The sequence below is a fragment of the Lithobates pipiens genome, unplaced genomic scaffold (genome assembly GCF_037356315.1).
Source record: "Lithobates pipiens isolate NorthernLeopardFrog02 unplaced genomic scaffold, aLitPip1_a1.2 Scaffold_13, whole genome shotgun sequence".
NCBI classification, from domain to species: Eukaryota; Metazoa; Chordata; class Amphibia; order Anura; family Ranidae; genus Lithobates; species Lithobates pipiens.
This window is the reverse complement of record NW_027507718.1, coordinates 267864204-267878022: the sequence shown is the minus strand read 5'-3', so window position 1 is coordinate 267878022 and position 13819 is coordinate 267864204. Positions and strand designations below refer to the sequence as shown.

At 43.0% G+C, this 13819-nt stretch overlaps 1 protein-coding gene across 1 annotated transcript in view; it reads right to left on the bottom strand.

Moving 5' to 3' along the window:
• Positions 1-13819, bottom strand: part of LOC143974836 (complement C3-like) — a 332677-nt gene that overhangs the window by 112728 nt on the left and 206130 nt on the right. Inside the window, exon 25 of the mRNA XM_077476590.1 lies at positions 13192-13249. Coding sequence (XP_077332716.1) covers positions 13192-13249 — 58 coding nt within the window. The remainder of the gene's footprint in view (positions 1-13191; positions 13250-13819) is intronic.

Genomic DNA, 13819 nt, shown 5'->3' with positions numbered 1-13819 from the left:
GATTTGTTGGATTTGCCAACTTTTACAGAAGATTTATAAGGAATTTCTCTAGGGTAATTGCTCCAATCACACAGTTGACAAAGAAAGGGGTGCCCTTTTTGTGGTCACCTGAGGCACAGGCTGCCTTTAGTAAACTGAAAACTCTCTTCACTTCTGCACCAATACTGGTACATCCAGATCCAGAACTACCTTTCATCGTAGAAGTTGATGCTTCTAATTCTGCTGTGGGAGCTATCCTTTCTCAGCGAATGGGAGAAAAAATGCAGCTTCATCCTTGTGCTTATTTCTCTCGACTGATGTCTTCAGCCGAGATGAATTATGACATTGGAAACAAGGAGCTGCTGGCAATTAAGGAAGCATTTTCTGAGTGGAGGCATCTGTTGGAAGGAGCTAAGCACCCTGTAACCGTTCTCACCGATCATAAAAATTTAGAATTTATTAGGTCTGCTAAAAGGTTGTCATCTAGACAAGCACGTTGGACCCTTTTCTTTTCCAGGTTTAATTTTGTTATTTCATACCGCCCTGGGTCAAGGAATGGTAAGGCTGATGCCCTATCACGGATGTTGTCTGGGCCTCTCCAGGAAAGCACCTCTGAATGTACAATCCTGCCTCAAAAGAACTTTCTAGGGGCCATGAGTTCAAAGACATTTCTTAATCTTCTCAAGGAGGGGTATGAGAATGACCCACTTCTTAATAATCCTCCTAAGGACATTAACCTCAAGTACAACAATGGTTTTTGGACTCAAGCGCATTGCCTCTATGTACCTGAATCAGTTCGGGTAGAAGCCCTCAGGTTGGTACATGACTCTAAGCTTGCCGGTCATTTTGGGGTTTCTAAAATAGAAGAACTCTTATCACGTTCCTTTTGGTGGCCTGGGTACAAGAAAGATGTTAAGAGTTATGTGGCTTCATGTCTAACCTGTGCTCGCAATAAGACACCTCGATCTTCTCCTCTGGGGTTACTTCTACCACTACCTGTTCCATCAAGACCATGGGGGTCCATTTCTATGGACTTTGTGGTTGACCTTCCTCTTTCAAAAGGGATGACTACCATTCTGGTAGTCGTTGACCGTCTCACTAAGATGGCTCATTTTATTCCAGTTAAAGGGGTACCCTCCGCCGAACATACTGCTGAGGTAATGGTTAGAGAAGTTTTTAAACTTCATGGAATTCCTGATGATGTGGTGTCTGACAGAGGGGTACAGTTTACCTCAAAATTTTGGAGAAGTTTTTGCTCAGCTTTGGGTGTAACAGTTAATCTGTCCTCGGCTTTTCATCCGCAGTCTAATGGTCAGACCGAGAGGACCAATCAAACTCTGGAGCAATACCTTCGATGCTTTGTGAGTTATCTTCAGGATGACTGGGTGGACTACCTTCCTACGGCAGAGTTTGCTTATAATAACTCTAAACATAGTTCCACATCCCAAAGCCCATTTTTCTTAAACATGGGGTATCATCCAGTTTTTATTCCTGATCTCCCCATCTCAACTTCAATTCCTGCTGTTACCAACAGACTAACTTCATTACATGAGATCCAGGAGGAATTGACTGATACATTGAAGGAGGCGCAGGAATATTACAAGAGGGCTGCTGACAGACATCGTAGGTCAATTCCCACTTTTCAAGTAGGTGAGAAAGTTTGGTTATCTACCAAAAATGTAAAAGTTCAAGTTCCATGTGCTAAGTTGGGTCAAAAGTTTATGGGACCTTTTGAGATTTCTGCTCAAATCAACCCGGTCACTTTTCGCCTAAAACTTCCTGACAATATGAAGATTCACCCTGTGTTTCATATATCACTACTCAAACCATTTCATGAAAATACTTTTTCTGGAAGAATTCATCCTCCTCCCCCACCTGTCGAGGTACAGGGTGAAGAAGAATTTGTGGTGGGAAAAATTCTTGACTCCAGGATCTCTAGGAACAAATTGCAATATTTGGTTCAATGGGAAGGATATGGGCCAGAAGAAAATTCTTGGGAGCCTGAGGAGAATGTTCATGCCCCTAGATTAACAAGGGAATTCCACCAGAGGTTTCCTCAGAAGCCTGGCCCTAAGACGTCCTGGGAGGAGGGGAGTACTGTTAGGACCTGGGCTTGAACCTGGGACCTCTGGTGTGTCTGGCAGTGACTCTGCTTGCTGAGCCACCTGGAATGCTGGACAGCTCCTTGGACAGCTCCTTGGACAATTCCTTTAGTGATCATGTCTTGAATCTTGTTTGCCTTGAACCTTGAACCCTTTGCTCCTCCCATGAACTTCCTATATAAGCCATGTCTCTGCACTTCCTCCTTGCCAGAATATTGTGCCTTTACCAGCCAATATCTTGCTTCTATCTCTCCTGCTGCCGACCGTATCCTTGCTACCTTTCGTTACCGACATTTGGCTTGCTTCTGGACTACGCTTCTGCTGAATCCCAACCTGCAACTATTGGTTACCGACTTTTGGCTTGTTTCTCAACTACGCTTCTGCTTGATCTCTACCTGCTATATCTGCTACCAGACCCCCGGCTTGCTCACCTCCTGGTGGGGCTATCCTGAGGACCGCGACCTGGCACTAACACGCAGCCAAGCCCATCTCCACCTTTGGGAGCTCTGGTGAATACCGGTTAGTGCTTAGACCCCGCACCTCAGGTGAACCCGTGTCATCAGCCAGGGTGACCTGTGTGAATATCTGCTCTGCTGCTATAGCTACTGGTCTCTGAGCCTGATTCCAGATCGTGACATTTACATACCCTAGCACTTAATACTGTGTATCCCCTTTAACATCAATGACAGCTTGAAGCCTTTTGTGGTATTTGTGGATGAGGCTCTTTAGCTTCTCATATGGTAAAGCTGCCTATTCCTCTTGGCAAAAAGCCTACAGTTCCTGTAAATTCTTGGGCTGTCTTGCATGAACTGCACGTTTGAGCTCTCCCCAGAGCGGCTTAATGATATTGAGGTCAAGAGACTGAGCTGGCCACTCCAGAACCTTCACTTTATTCTGCTGTACCCAATGACAGGTCGACTTGATCTTATGTTTGGATCATTGTCATGTTGGAATGTCCATGTACTTTACATGTGCAGCTTCCTGGCAGATGAATGCAAATGTTCCTCCAGTACTTTTTGATAACATGCTGCATTCATCTTGCCAATCATTTTGACCAAATTTCCTGTGCCTTTGTAGCTCACACATCCCAAAAACATTAGTGATTCACCTTTCATCATAGGCCTTGTTGACTCCTCTCCAAATGTAGCGTTTATGGTTGTGGCCAAAAAGCTAAATTTTGCTCTCATCACTCCAAATTACTTTGGGCCAGAAGGTTTGATGCTTGTCTCTGTGAAGTTTGGCGTATTGTAAGCAGGATACTTTGTGGCATTTGCGTCGTAATGGCTTTTATTGGCGACTCGACCATGCAGCCCATCTTTCTTCAAATACCTCCTTATTGTGCATCTTGAAACAGCCACACCACTTTTTCTGTATTTCCTGTATTTCACCTGAAGTTATTTGTGGGTGTTTCTTTGCATCCTGAATATTTTTCCTGGCAGTTATGGCTGAAATTTTAGTTGGTCTTCCTGACCATGGATTGGTTTCAACAGAACCCCTCATTTTCCACATCTTCACATTAGAGTTTGAACACTGCTGATTGGCATTCTCAATTCCTTGGCTATCTTTTATATCCCTTTCCTGTTTTATACAGTTCAACTACCTTTCCCTGCAAATCCTTTGACAATTATTTTGCTTTCCCCATGACTCAGAATCCAGAAACGTCAGTGCAGCACTGGATGAAAAATGCAAGGGTCTGTCAGTCCAGAAACGCATTGGCCTTTTATACACACACACTAATTACAAGAAAACAGATCACAGGTGAGGATGGTTACCTTTAATAGCCATTCAACCTCCTTTGTGTCAACTTGTGTGCATGTTATCAGACCAAAATCACCAGGGTATGTAAACTTTTGATCAGGGTCATTTGGGTAGTTTATTTGTTGTTATGATTTAAAAAGAGTAAATGCAGTTGATTGATAATAAATGGCTTCAGCCAAACACTAACCCTGAGTGAAAGAAATGTTTTTGTGTTATCATTCATATTCTCTTAAAAATGGGCAAGAAATCATAAATTCTGCCAAGGTATGTAAACTTATGAGCACAACTGTATGTAACTTTTAGTACCCCATGCCTGTATGCACCAAGGACCAATAAGTATACGGTGCATGCATGCATTTATCTTTTCCTCATATCATGAACTTATTTTATCCATGGAATATACTATTACTATTATTATACAGGAATTATATAGCGCCAACAGTTTGCGCAACGCTTTACAACCTGAGGGCAGACAGTACAGTTACAATACAATTTAACACAGGAGGAATCAGAGAGCTCTGCTTGTTAGAGCTTACAATCTAGGAGGAAGGGTCAAGTGATAAAAAAATAATAGCTGTGGGGGACCAGGGAGTGAACTAAGAGCTTTGTGGTGTCATTGATTAGGAAGGGTCGTATTTTGGAGGTGTTACAGAGGTTGAGACGGAAAGATTTAGAAAGCGCTTAGACGTGGGGCCAAAAGGATAGTTCAGAGTCCAGGACTACACCTAGTACCTTGGCATGCGGGGATGGGCTGATAGTAGTGCTGATGATTTTGACAGAGAAATCAGGGGAAGAGGCACTTTGGCTAGGAAAAATCATGAGCTTAGTTTTGGATAGATTGAGTTTGAGGAAGTGATGTGACATCCAGGCTGATATGTCTGTTAGTAAATGAGTGATATAGGAGGAGACTGAAGGAGTGAACTGAGGGGTAGAGAGATAGATTTGGGTCTTGTCAGCATAGAGATGGTATTGAAAGCCATGGGAGGCTATTACCTGACCCAGGGAAGAGGTGTAGATGGAGAATAAGAGCGTTCCAACAGAGAAAGGTAGAGGAGGAAGTTGTGACACTGAAGGTGTTGTTGAATAAATAAGACGAGTACCAGTGAAGAGTACAGTCATGGAGATCAAAGGCGTGGAGTTTTTTTTTTGAGGAAGAGGTCCACTGTGTCAAAGCAGCAGAGAGGTCTAAGAGTAGGAGTACAGACTAGTGTCGATTGGATTTAGCTTTTAGCAGATTGTTTGTGAGTTTTAAGAGAGCAGTTTCTGTGGAGTGTTGAGGGTGGAAACCAGACTGAAGGGGATCAAGAAGGTTATTCTTGGCGAGGTGGATGCTCAGTCGGTTGTAGACCAAAAGTTTAATGAGTTTGGATAAAAAGGGGAGCAAAGAGATAGGGCATAGGTTGTTAAGATTAGTGAGGTCCAGTGAGGGCTTTTTAAGAATACGGGTGACTAATGCATGTTTTATAGAGTTTAGAAAAGGCCCGAAGAGAGGAAGAGATTGAAGATGTGAGTGATATACTAACAACAATTTGGTTATATGAACTACAGTGCTCTGCATTAATGAGTACACACCTTTTGAAACATAAAATTTTAATCAATATCTCAAGGAACGCAAGAACAATTTTCTACTGCATCTAGTATTTTGTATGACCTCCATGATTTGTAAGGACAGCACCAAGTCTTCTAGGCATGGAATGAATAAGTTGGCAAAATATTGCAACAGCTATTTTTTTTCCATTCTCCAAGAACGACCTCTTTTAGAGCTTGGGTGCTGGATGGAGAGTGATGTTCAACTTGTCTCTTCAGAATCCCCCATAGGTGTTCGATTGAGTTCAGATCAGGAGATATACTTGGTCACTGAATCACTTTCACGCTGTTCTTTAGAAATGCAACAGTGGTCTTAGATGTGTGTTTTGGATCATTGTCATGTTGGAAAAGTGCACGATGACCAAGGGCATGGAGTGACAGTAGCATCTTCTCTTTAAATATAGAGCAGTACATCTGAGAATTCATGATACCATCAATGAAATGCAGCTCCCGACACCAGCAGCACTCATGCAGCTCCACAGAGGACAGAGGCACTGTAGGCACCATGCATTTTTTTGTACTCCTCACTTTTGCGACGCCATACAGTTTTGAAGCCATCCGTTCTAAAAACATTTATCTTGGTCTCATTGCTCTAGAGTACAGAGTCTTAGTAGTCTTCTTTTTCAGCATGGGCCCTGGCGAATTCTAGGTGGGCTTTTGTGCGCATTTGCTTTAAGAGTGGCTTCCTTCGTGGACGACACCCATGCATGCCATTCCTTTGCAGTGTGTACCATATTGTGTCATGGGACACAATAACCTCAGTTTGGCTTTCTATTTTTTTTAGCTAACTGCAGTGAACATGCATGGCAATTTTCTTCAACCATTCTCATCATAAGATGCTCCTATCGAGGTGTTAACTTCCGTGGACAGCCTGTACATCTCTGTGGGATGGTTGCAGTTCCATCTTTGTTACATTTTTGTATCACTTTTGCTACATTCTGACTCATAAGTAAAGCTTTGCTGATCCTCTTGTAGGCTTCACCTTTCTTGTGTAAAGAAATTATTTTATTTCTCAGGCCTTGTGACATTTCTCTTCTATGTGGTGCCATTGCTGACAGCATGAAATGGGAAGGGGTTTTCTATCAACTGCTAGGTCAGCTGATAGCAATCCTCTATCTGCTGACTTTGCCAAACCCAATACACACTATACCTACCCTTTTTCTGGTCAGATTTATCGATGAATTCACCAAAGCATGTAGTGCAAGGGCCTGCCTCAATACTTTCAAATGCTACAGTTTAAAGTTTTTTTTCTCCTATTATTATCTTGATAGGTAATAGCAGAATGTCAAAATGTGCTTCCATTTGTTCCTTTTTTTGGTATTATGACACTTCTTACCTGTCTGGTGGGCTGCCAATAGTGTAAGTAAGGAAGGGCTGGCCAAGGTATCACACATTATTTATGCATTCAGCTCTCAATGAAGTGGAGAGGGTTACCTGTCCAAAACACCCCCCCCCTCATTTTTTGCAATGGCCCATCAGAAGGGGGGGGTGGGGGGGTGATGAATCTGATAAGGGGACCTTATATACTTTAGGCTTTAAATACTCATTTCCCAAAATGTTATACTGATATTGTCCAAACAAAAGGTTTGTGTCTAATCTGCTTGCAATGTTGATGTGCAAAATTACTATTTTTTTTTCTTGTTTTACTCCACAGTTTCCTTAAACGCCACAGGAATGGCAGACTGTGGCCTCCCCCTTTGCCAGCCATTGGGACTTTCCCAATTGTGGAGGTGCAATTGATGGGAAACATGTCCGCATGGTCCCACCTCCCAACTCGGGGTCCTACTATTATAATTACAAGTGGTATAATGGTATTGTGATGTTGGCGGTTGTGTCAGCGACCTATGGCTTCCTGTATGTGGACGTGGGGAAAAATGGCCAGATGTTGGATGGTGGAGTGTTCGCAACAGACGGAATTCTACTGGCATCTCCAGAGTGGCAGTCTGGGCTTGCCACCTCCGGAGGAGAATGTAGAAGAACTCCCGTTTGTTTTCGTCGTGGATGAGGCGTTTGCTCTGGCAAACAACCTCATGCGGCCTTTCCCGATGAGGACCCTCAGCCCGGATCAGAGGATCTTTAATGTGTGGCTGGCCAGAGCCAGAAGAATCGTGGAGAACACTTTTGGGATAATGGCCAGCCGGTTCCGCCTATTTTTGACGCCAATACACATGGCGGAATATAAACAAAATCACATTGTGCTTGCCTGCTGCGTTCTGCACAATTTTTTGAAAAAACATTCAGCAAACTATGTGGCGTCAGTTGGCCCTGATGCAGACTTGCCGGAAAATGTCAACCTCACAGCCCTTGAAGCTGCTCGTCCTGGCTTTCCCCCCCAAAGCGCCCAGAAGGTCAGAAACCAATACATGGAGTACTTTGTGGGTGAGGGGGCCATTGATATGCCAGACAATGTCTGAGAGGCATTTTTAAAATACATTTTTCTTTGAAACTGCAATAATCTTTGTTTTCATTTACTGCTTGGCTTTGTTTTAGGTGTCTCCTAGGTTTTTTTTGCTGTTTTTTTTGGCCCTTTTTCTACAACAGTGCAAACCCAAGTTCTGAGCAAGATGAGGTGACAGTCTCTTCTTCAGATAATCTTATTATGTTGTGGGTCTGATACACACACACCTTGTTTTTGTTGATAATGTATGTAGTGCATTACTGACAAAAATATTGATCATTTTCAGCACCATGGCAGAAATATGTGGGGTCATGAAAATGGCGTGATTGGGGAAATTTAAACATCACTGTGGGTGTTATTTACTAAAGGCAAATCCACTATGCACTACAAGTGCACTGCAAAAGTGCACCTGAAACTGCACTTGAAGTGCAAAGTGGATTTGCCTTTAGTAAATAACACCCACTGCCACAGAAAACAACAACTTTACTCCCAAATACTGCTTTTGCACATTGAAAAAGGAAGCCACACATTGTTGATAATTTAACTTTTTACTCAAAGCACATTTACGTGCGTTTAGAAAAGGGTTTTACAACAAACCAACATATTTGGTGTATAGAAAACATTATTTTGGGTAACATTTTTATAACTTGGTGTTTTTGTGTATAGCATAACATACAGAACACAGGAACTTACAAAGTTCAACTTTGAAAAGTGAAGACAATATCAGACATGAGTATGTACAATCTGTGCTGATATTGCCTTCATCGGATGGGGTGTCACCCCTGGAAAAGCCAAATTTGGAAGATGCACACGAATTGAGAATCATAAAGTGGCCATTTTCCTCCTGATCCCATGCCTAATGTCAACATTTGCTATCTCCCATCATGGGGTATCAATGTACGTGTTTTGGGGGTGCAACCCCTTCATCTCAGCCACTTTAGTAGCAAGGAAGGGGTTGCACCCACAAAACACGTACATTGATCCCTCATGATGGGAGATAGCACATGTTGACACACTGTGTGCATCTTAAAAATTTGGCTTTTCTAACAATATAAAAGGGTTTTTGAAAATTTTAAAACTATGCTAGCTAGTTTGGGGTGTTTCAGTTTCTCCCCAAAACATCAATGATGTTCTTCATTTTTTGTTGAACATCATTGATGTTTTACTGTATATTCTCTAAATCGCGATTGCACCCCATTATCTCCCCAATGAGGATCTGGGCACTTTCACTGGTAAAATTAGATTCTTCTTCCACATCACCTAAAAAAAAAAAACACCATGTATTATAAATATGCAGACATACATTGATTAGCTTACCTGAAGCTATGGTCTCCGACACTCACCTGTTGTGGTGACAATTTTGCCAATTTCAACAATCTCTCCTTCCTCCTCCTCCTCTGCTTCTGGTATTGGTATTTCCCCTTCTTTGGGAGGTGTGGGGTCCCTGGTGTCCTCAGACGTCCCGAGTCTTCTCTCCCCTATGAGAATGTAAAAAAGGAATACTTAGCATACAGAGGGCAGAAATAGGAATATGAAACATTGCTTGGAAGTGTCGTGCAATTGTGTTTTTTGGCAGAGTTCACAGGTGAAAACATTATTTTTGACACTTTCTAAAGCAAGAATACTTACCTATAGTGTGAACAAATGTAGTCAAGTGCAAGTTGGCAAAACATCGTTTTGGAGTGGGCTAACGAACAATGTTTATTACGAACGATTGAACCCATGACCATGAGAGTGGCCATTTTAAACTGTACAACATTAAATCAAAGCACATGGAGCAGTATGCAAGCAATAATAATAATAATATGAACACACGACAACCACTTACTTTTTTTGAAGAACTCGCTTGATCCTTCTGTACTGATTGTGCTCCCTCAGTTTCAGGTCTGACCAGTGTTTTCTCAGTTGATCCTTGGATCGTTGTACCCCAAAATTCTTCTGAAGACTCTTCACAACTTTAGTCATGATCTTGGCCTTTCTGACATTTGGGTTTGGGTAAGGTCCATACTTTCCATCATAGTCGGTCGTCTTTAATATGTCCACCATCTCCAACATCTTTCCAAAAGACATATTTGAGGCCTGAAATCTTCTCCTCCGGGATCAGGACGTTTCTGGCTCCGGGCTTTCCTCATCCTGCTCCTCGTTAGTGGAATTATCATGCCCCTGCTGTGTCTCCGCCATGTGCTCTCCCCACTGCGCCGAAAGAGAAGGGGCGGGGAATAGTCTAGAAAGAACGTCAGGGGCGGGAGGAGTTTCACGCATGCGCACTGTATATAAAACGCAATGCACGTGTGTCGTACATACGATCTGTGAACAGAGGGAGAAGCTTACGCGCCGATCGTGCAAACGAAGGTACATTTTTTAACTTTGTACATCCCTAGCCTATACTGCTTCTAGATTGAGGCCTGTATTGGGACAAGATTTAGTAGAGTTTAGCCTGACATTAGGGTTTGTCTTGTGTTGTGTATTGCAGAGAATATGGATGGGTTTAATGACCATAGTTTCCTCCCTCTGTTCATTGATAAGTACAGGGAGCTGCCCTGTCTGTGGCAAGCTACGCATCCACACTACAGTAACAAATTAAAGAGGCAGGCAGCGATGGAGCAGGGCAGACATCAACTATTTAAGAATGAAAAATTGGTGGCCACGGGAGTACATATCTGAGGGAGCGGAGGAAGGTGCTGAAGTCCATGCAAACTGGAGCTGCAGCAGATGACGTTTATGTCCCCATGCTGTGGTATTATGACAGGATGCATTTTTTGTCCGACCAGACTGATGTCAGGGAATCCCTCTCTACCCTTCTTCCACGTGTCCTTCTACGCTACATTCCACCTCTGCTGAGTTTTCCAACGCCCAACCTGGCCCTTCCACACGAAAAGAACTGGAGGAGCCCAGCTTAGCCAGGTATAGTATTGTTTTACATATTTTTGGAGTAAAAATGAATGATGTTAACTTGTTTTTTGCTCACTAATTGCTGATTTGAGAAAGTGTTTCACATATCAATAGACAGTAGTGGACAAAACCTTTGGGCCAAGAATTAAAAATGCTGGGCTCAGAATGATAATCTTTACTATTTGTTAACAATTTGCAACAGTCTTGAGCTGAAAATTGTGTGTGTGTTTGATGAACCAAAAACTGAAACTATGTCACTTTTTCATACACAGGAAGACCTCAATCAGGAAGAGGGTGTGGAATGCAGCAGCCAGGAGGAGGCAGGGGTAAGCAGCAGCCAAGAGGTGGGCAGGCGGAGGAGCCTGACTGTTTTCCAAGTCCTTTCCCTCCGCTTTCCACGCAAAAGGGTGAGAAAGGGGGGGAATGTGGAGGAGTCGGCTCTAAAGCTCATCGGGGAGGCTTCAGTGGCCCTCAAAGACACCCCCACATATCAAGAGGCATTTGCCGCCTTGGCTGCCTGCAAACTCCTGCAAATGGAGGAGGGGCAACACATCTTGTGTGAGGAGCTCATCATCCACACCCTCAACAAGGGGTTGTTGGGCCAAATCACACAAGCAACACACTTGTGTGATTTGGACCATGCTCCTCCTCCTCCTCCTCCTCCTTCTGCCACACCTCCAGCACCAGAGCCACAGCCTGGAAGGAAGCGTGGAAGGAAGACCAGAGAGTGATAACCTGGTTTCAGTCTGGTTTGACAGAAGATGCAGCCTCTTGTAGGACCACAGCATGTGTGGCACCTTGTCCGTCGGACTAGGCTACACACGATCGGAACGGACGCGATCGGATCATGTTGTCGGAAAGTTTTATAGCCAAGCTCTCAAACAGTCCGATGGAGCCCACACACTGTCGGATTATCTGACAACACGGTCTGATCGGACATTTTCCATCGGAATGTCCGACCGTCTATAAAAGGGCTTAGGCTAAATGTGTTCACTATAAGTGGATTGGAATTCATTGGTGTGCGAGGGGGCATGGCCTGGCCAGAGTCCAGGCTGAGGTTGCCAGTCATACACCCAGTTTAGGGACAGTACAGATGTGGGGCTTCAGGGAGTCTTTTCTTTACTGTCAGTGCGAGGGAGGTCCTTACAATGTTTATTAATATACTCTTTGGCCACTCAATATGGGTATGGATCCTTGCCTATGAAGCCAGAAGACAGATATAGGCCTTGAACCAGTACCCTCCACTGGACTACAGTACCCATTGAGCATTCTCTCGGGGGCAAAACCAGTATATCACAGTAAAAAACTCTTCTCATATCCACCACCACAATTCTTGGACTCTTTATCTACTTACATCTGACAGACATATGCTCATGCATGGTGCCATCTTCGTTGTCTATACAGACTATATCCCTTGGAAGCCTAGGTCCATTTTCTGACCACTTATAGGATCACCAGTCCTTGTGACCACTTTCATTTGTTATATAAATGTTGTCATGTGGATACATGTATTTATTATGTAAATATGTATCTACATTACAGTAATATGTATGTGAGTGAGGTGGATGTATGTTTTTAATGCCCCGTACACACGAGAGGGATTAAGTCTGACAGACTTCCGACGGAGTTCTAGCGGAGTTCCGCCGGAGTTCTGGCGGACTTTTCGACCGAACGGACTTGACCACACACCATCACACCAAACTCCGACGGAGTCGAACGTGATGACGTACGACTGGATTCGACGTAGGAAGTTCATAGACAGTAGCCAATAGCTGCCCTAGCGTCGGTTTTAGTCCGTCGGAGTAGCACACACACAAGCGAATTTTTCGAAGGGGACCGGGTCCGGCGGAGTTCCGTCGGGAAAATTTGAAGCATGCTTCATTTCTAAAGTCCGTCAGACTTTTGCGAAGCTAAAGTCCGTTGCAGCCCACACACGATCGGATAGTCTGACGGACTCAGTCCGTCGGAGTTTGGATGTCGAAAAGTCTGCTCGTGTGTACGGGGCATTAGTGTGTGTGTGTGTGTGTGTGTGTGTGTGTGTGTGTGTGTGTGTAGAAGTGTGTTATGATGCCATTTTAAAATTCATATATTCACATATTTGATACAAGTAATAAAATAATAATTCTATTTCGCCCAGTGAGTTTATGCATAGATTAATTTATCCCTTCAGAGATCCCTCCAGTAGGAGTCTATTAGGATGCAATGCAAAATAATATAAATTGTTCTCCGTTCATTTATCCGAACATGATGCATCCTTTTCAGACCAAATTGTTGTACTGTCCCTACTTTCCAGTAAAGCATACTGTAGAACCAAGAGGTGCAGAACAAACTTAGGGTAGAACTATACATGTCAAACAAACTTTCCAAATCACCTAGCTTTTATTCAGTTACATTGGCTAAAATCAAATGGTAAGGCAGGCTAGAAGGCCAGGATAGAATGTAACAAAGTTATACAGATGGAAAAATGGATCTCACCAAGTGCTTTTTTTAAAAGAATGATCGGGCAAACGATGAGCCAGCTGTTGTATATAACCTGTTCCAGGATAAAAAAAAAAAAAGTATAATAGATTTACTATTTGTTTGATCTCCTGGTTTTTGTTTAAGTATTAGTAGAGAGGTATAAATGCATAGGTTAAAATGCTGATTTATGCTATTATGATGTTTACCAAGATAACTTTTGCATTAGGACACTACAGCAGGCCTTTGAAAATGGATGATGGAGTGATGTGTAATAGAAAGTAGATTTGTTATAAACAATAAATATACTTCATAATTTACTTAACCCCCCAGTCTGTGTAAATATGGGACATTATGTAGTACTAGACAGAGAACCTTGCTATCAACTCACCCAACCAGAGTTTTGGTATAAGTGTAGAATTGGGGTATTTTATTTTATTTCCGGAAGTCATTGCAGAACCTCAGATTACCATCTGGCTTAGGAATAAGCCCTATGGGGCATAACATCTCACTACTGGATTCCTTTAAAACCTCAAGGGCTAACATTTACTGTATCTCTCTGGAAATGGCTTTTCTCTGACCTTCAGGTACCGGATAAGGTGAGGCTCAGTAACAATGTCATGGTAAATTATGTTAATTTGGCAGT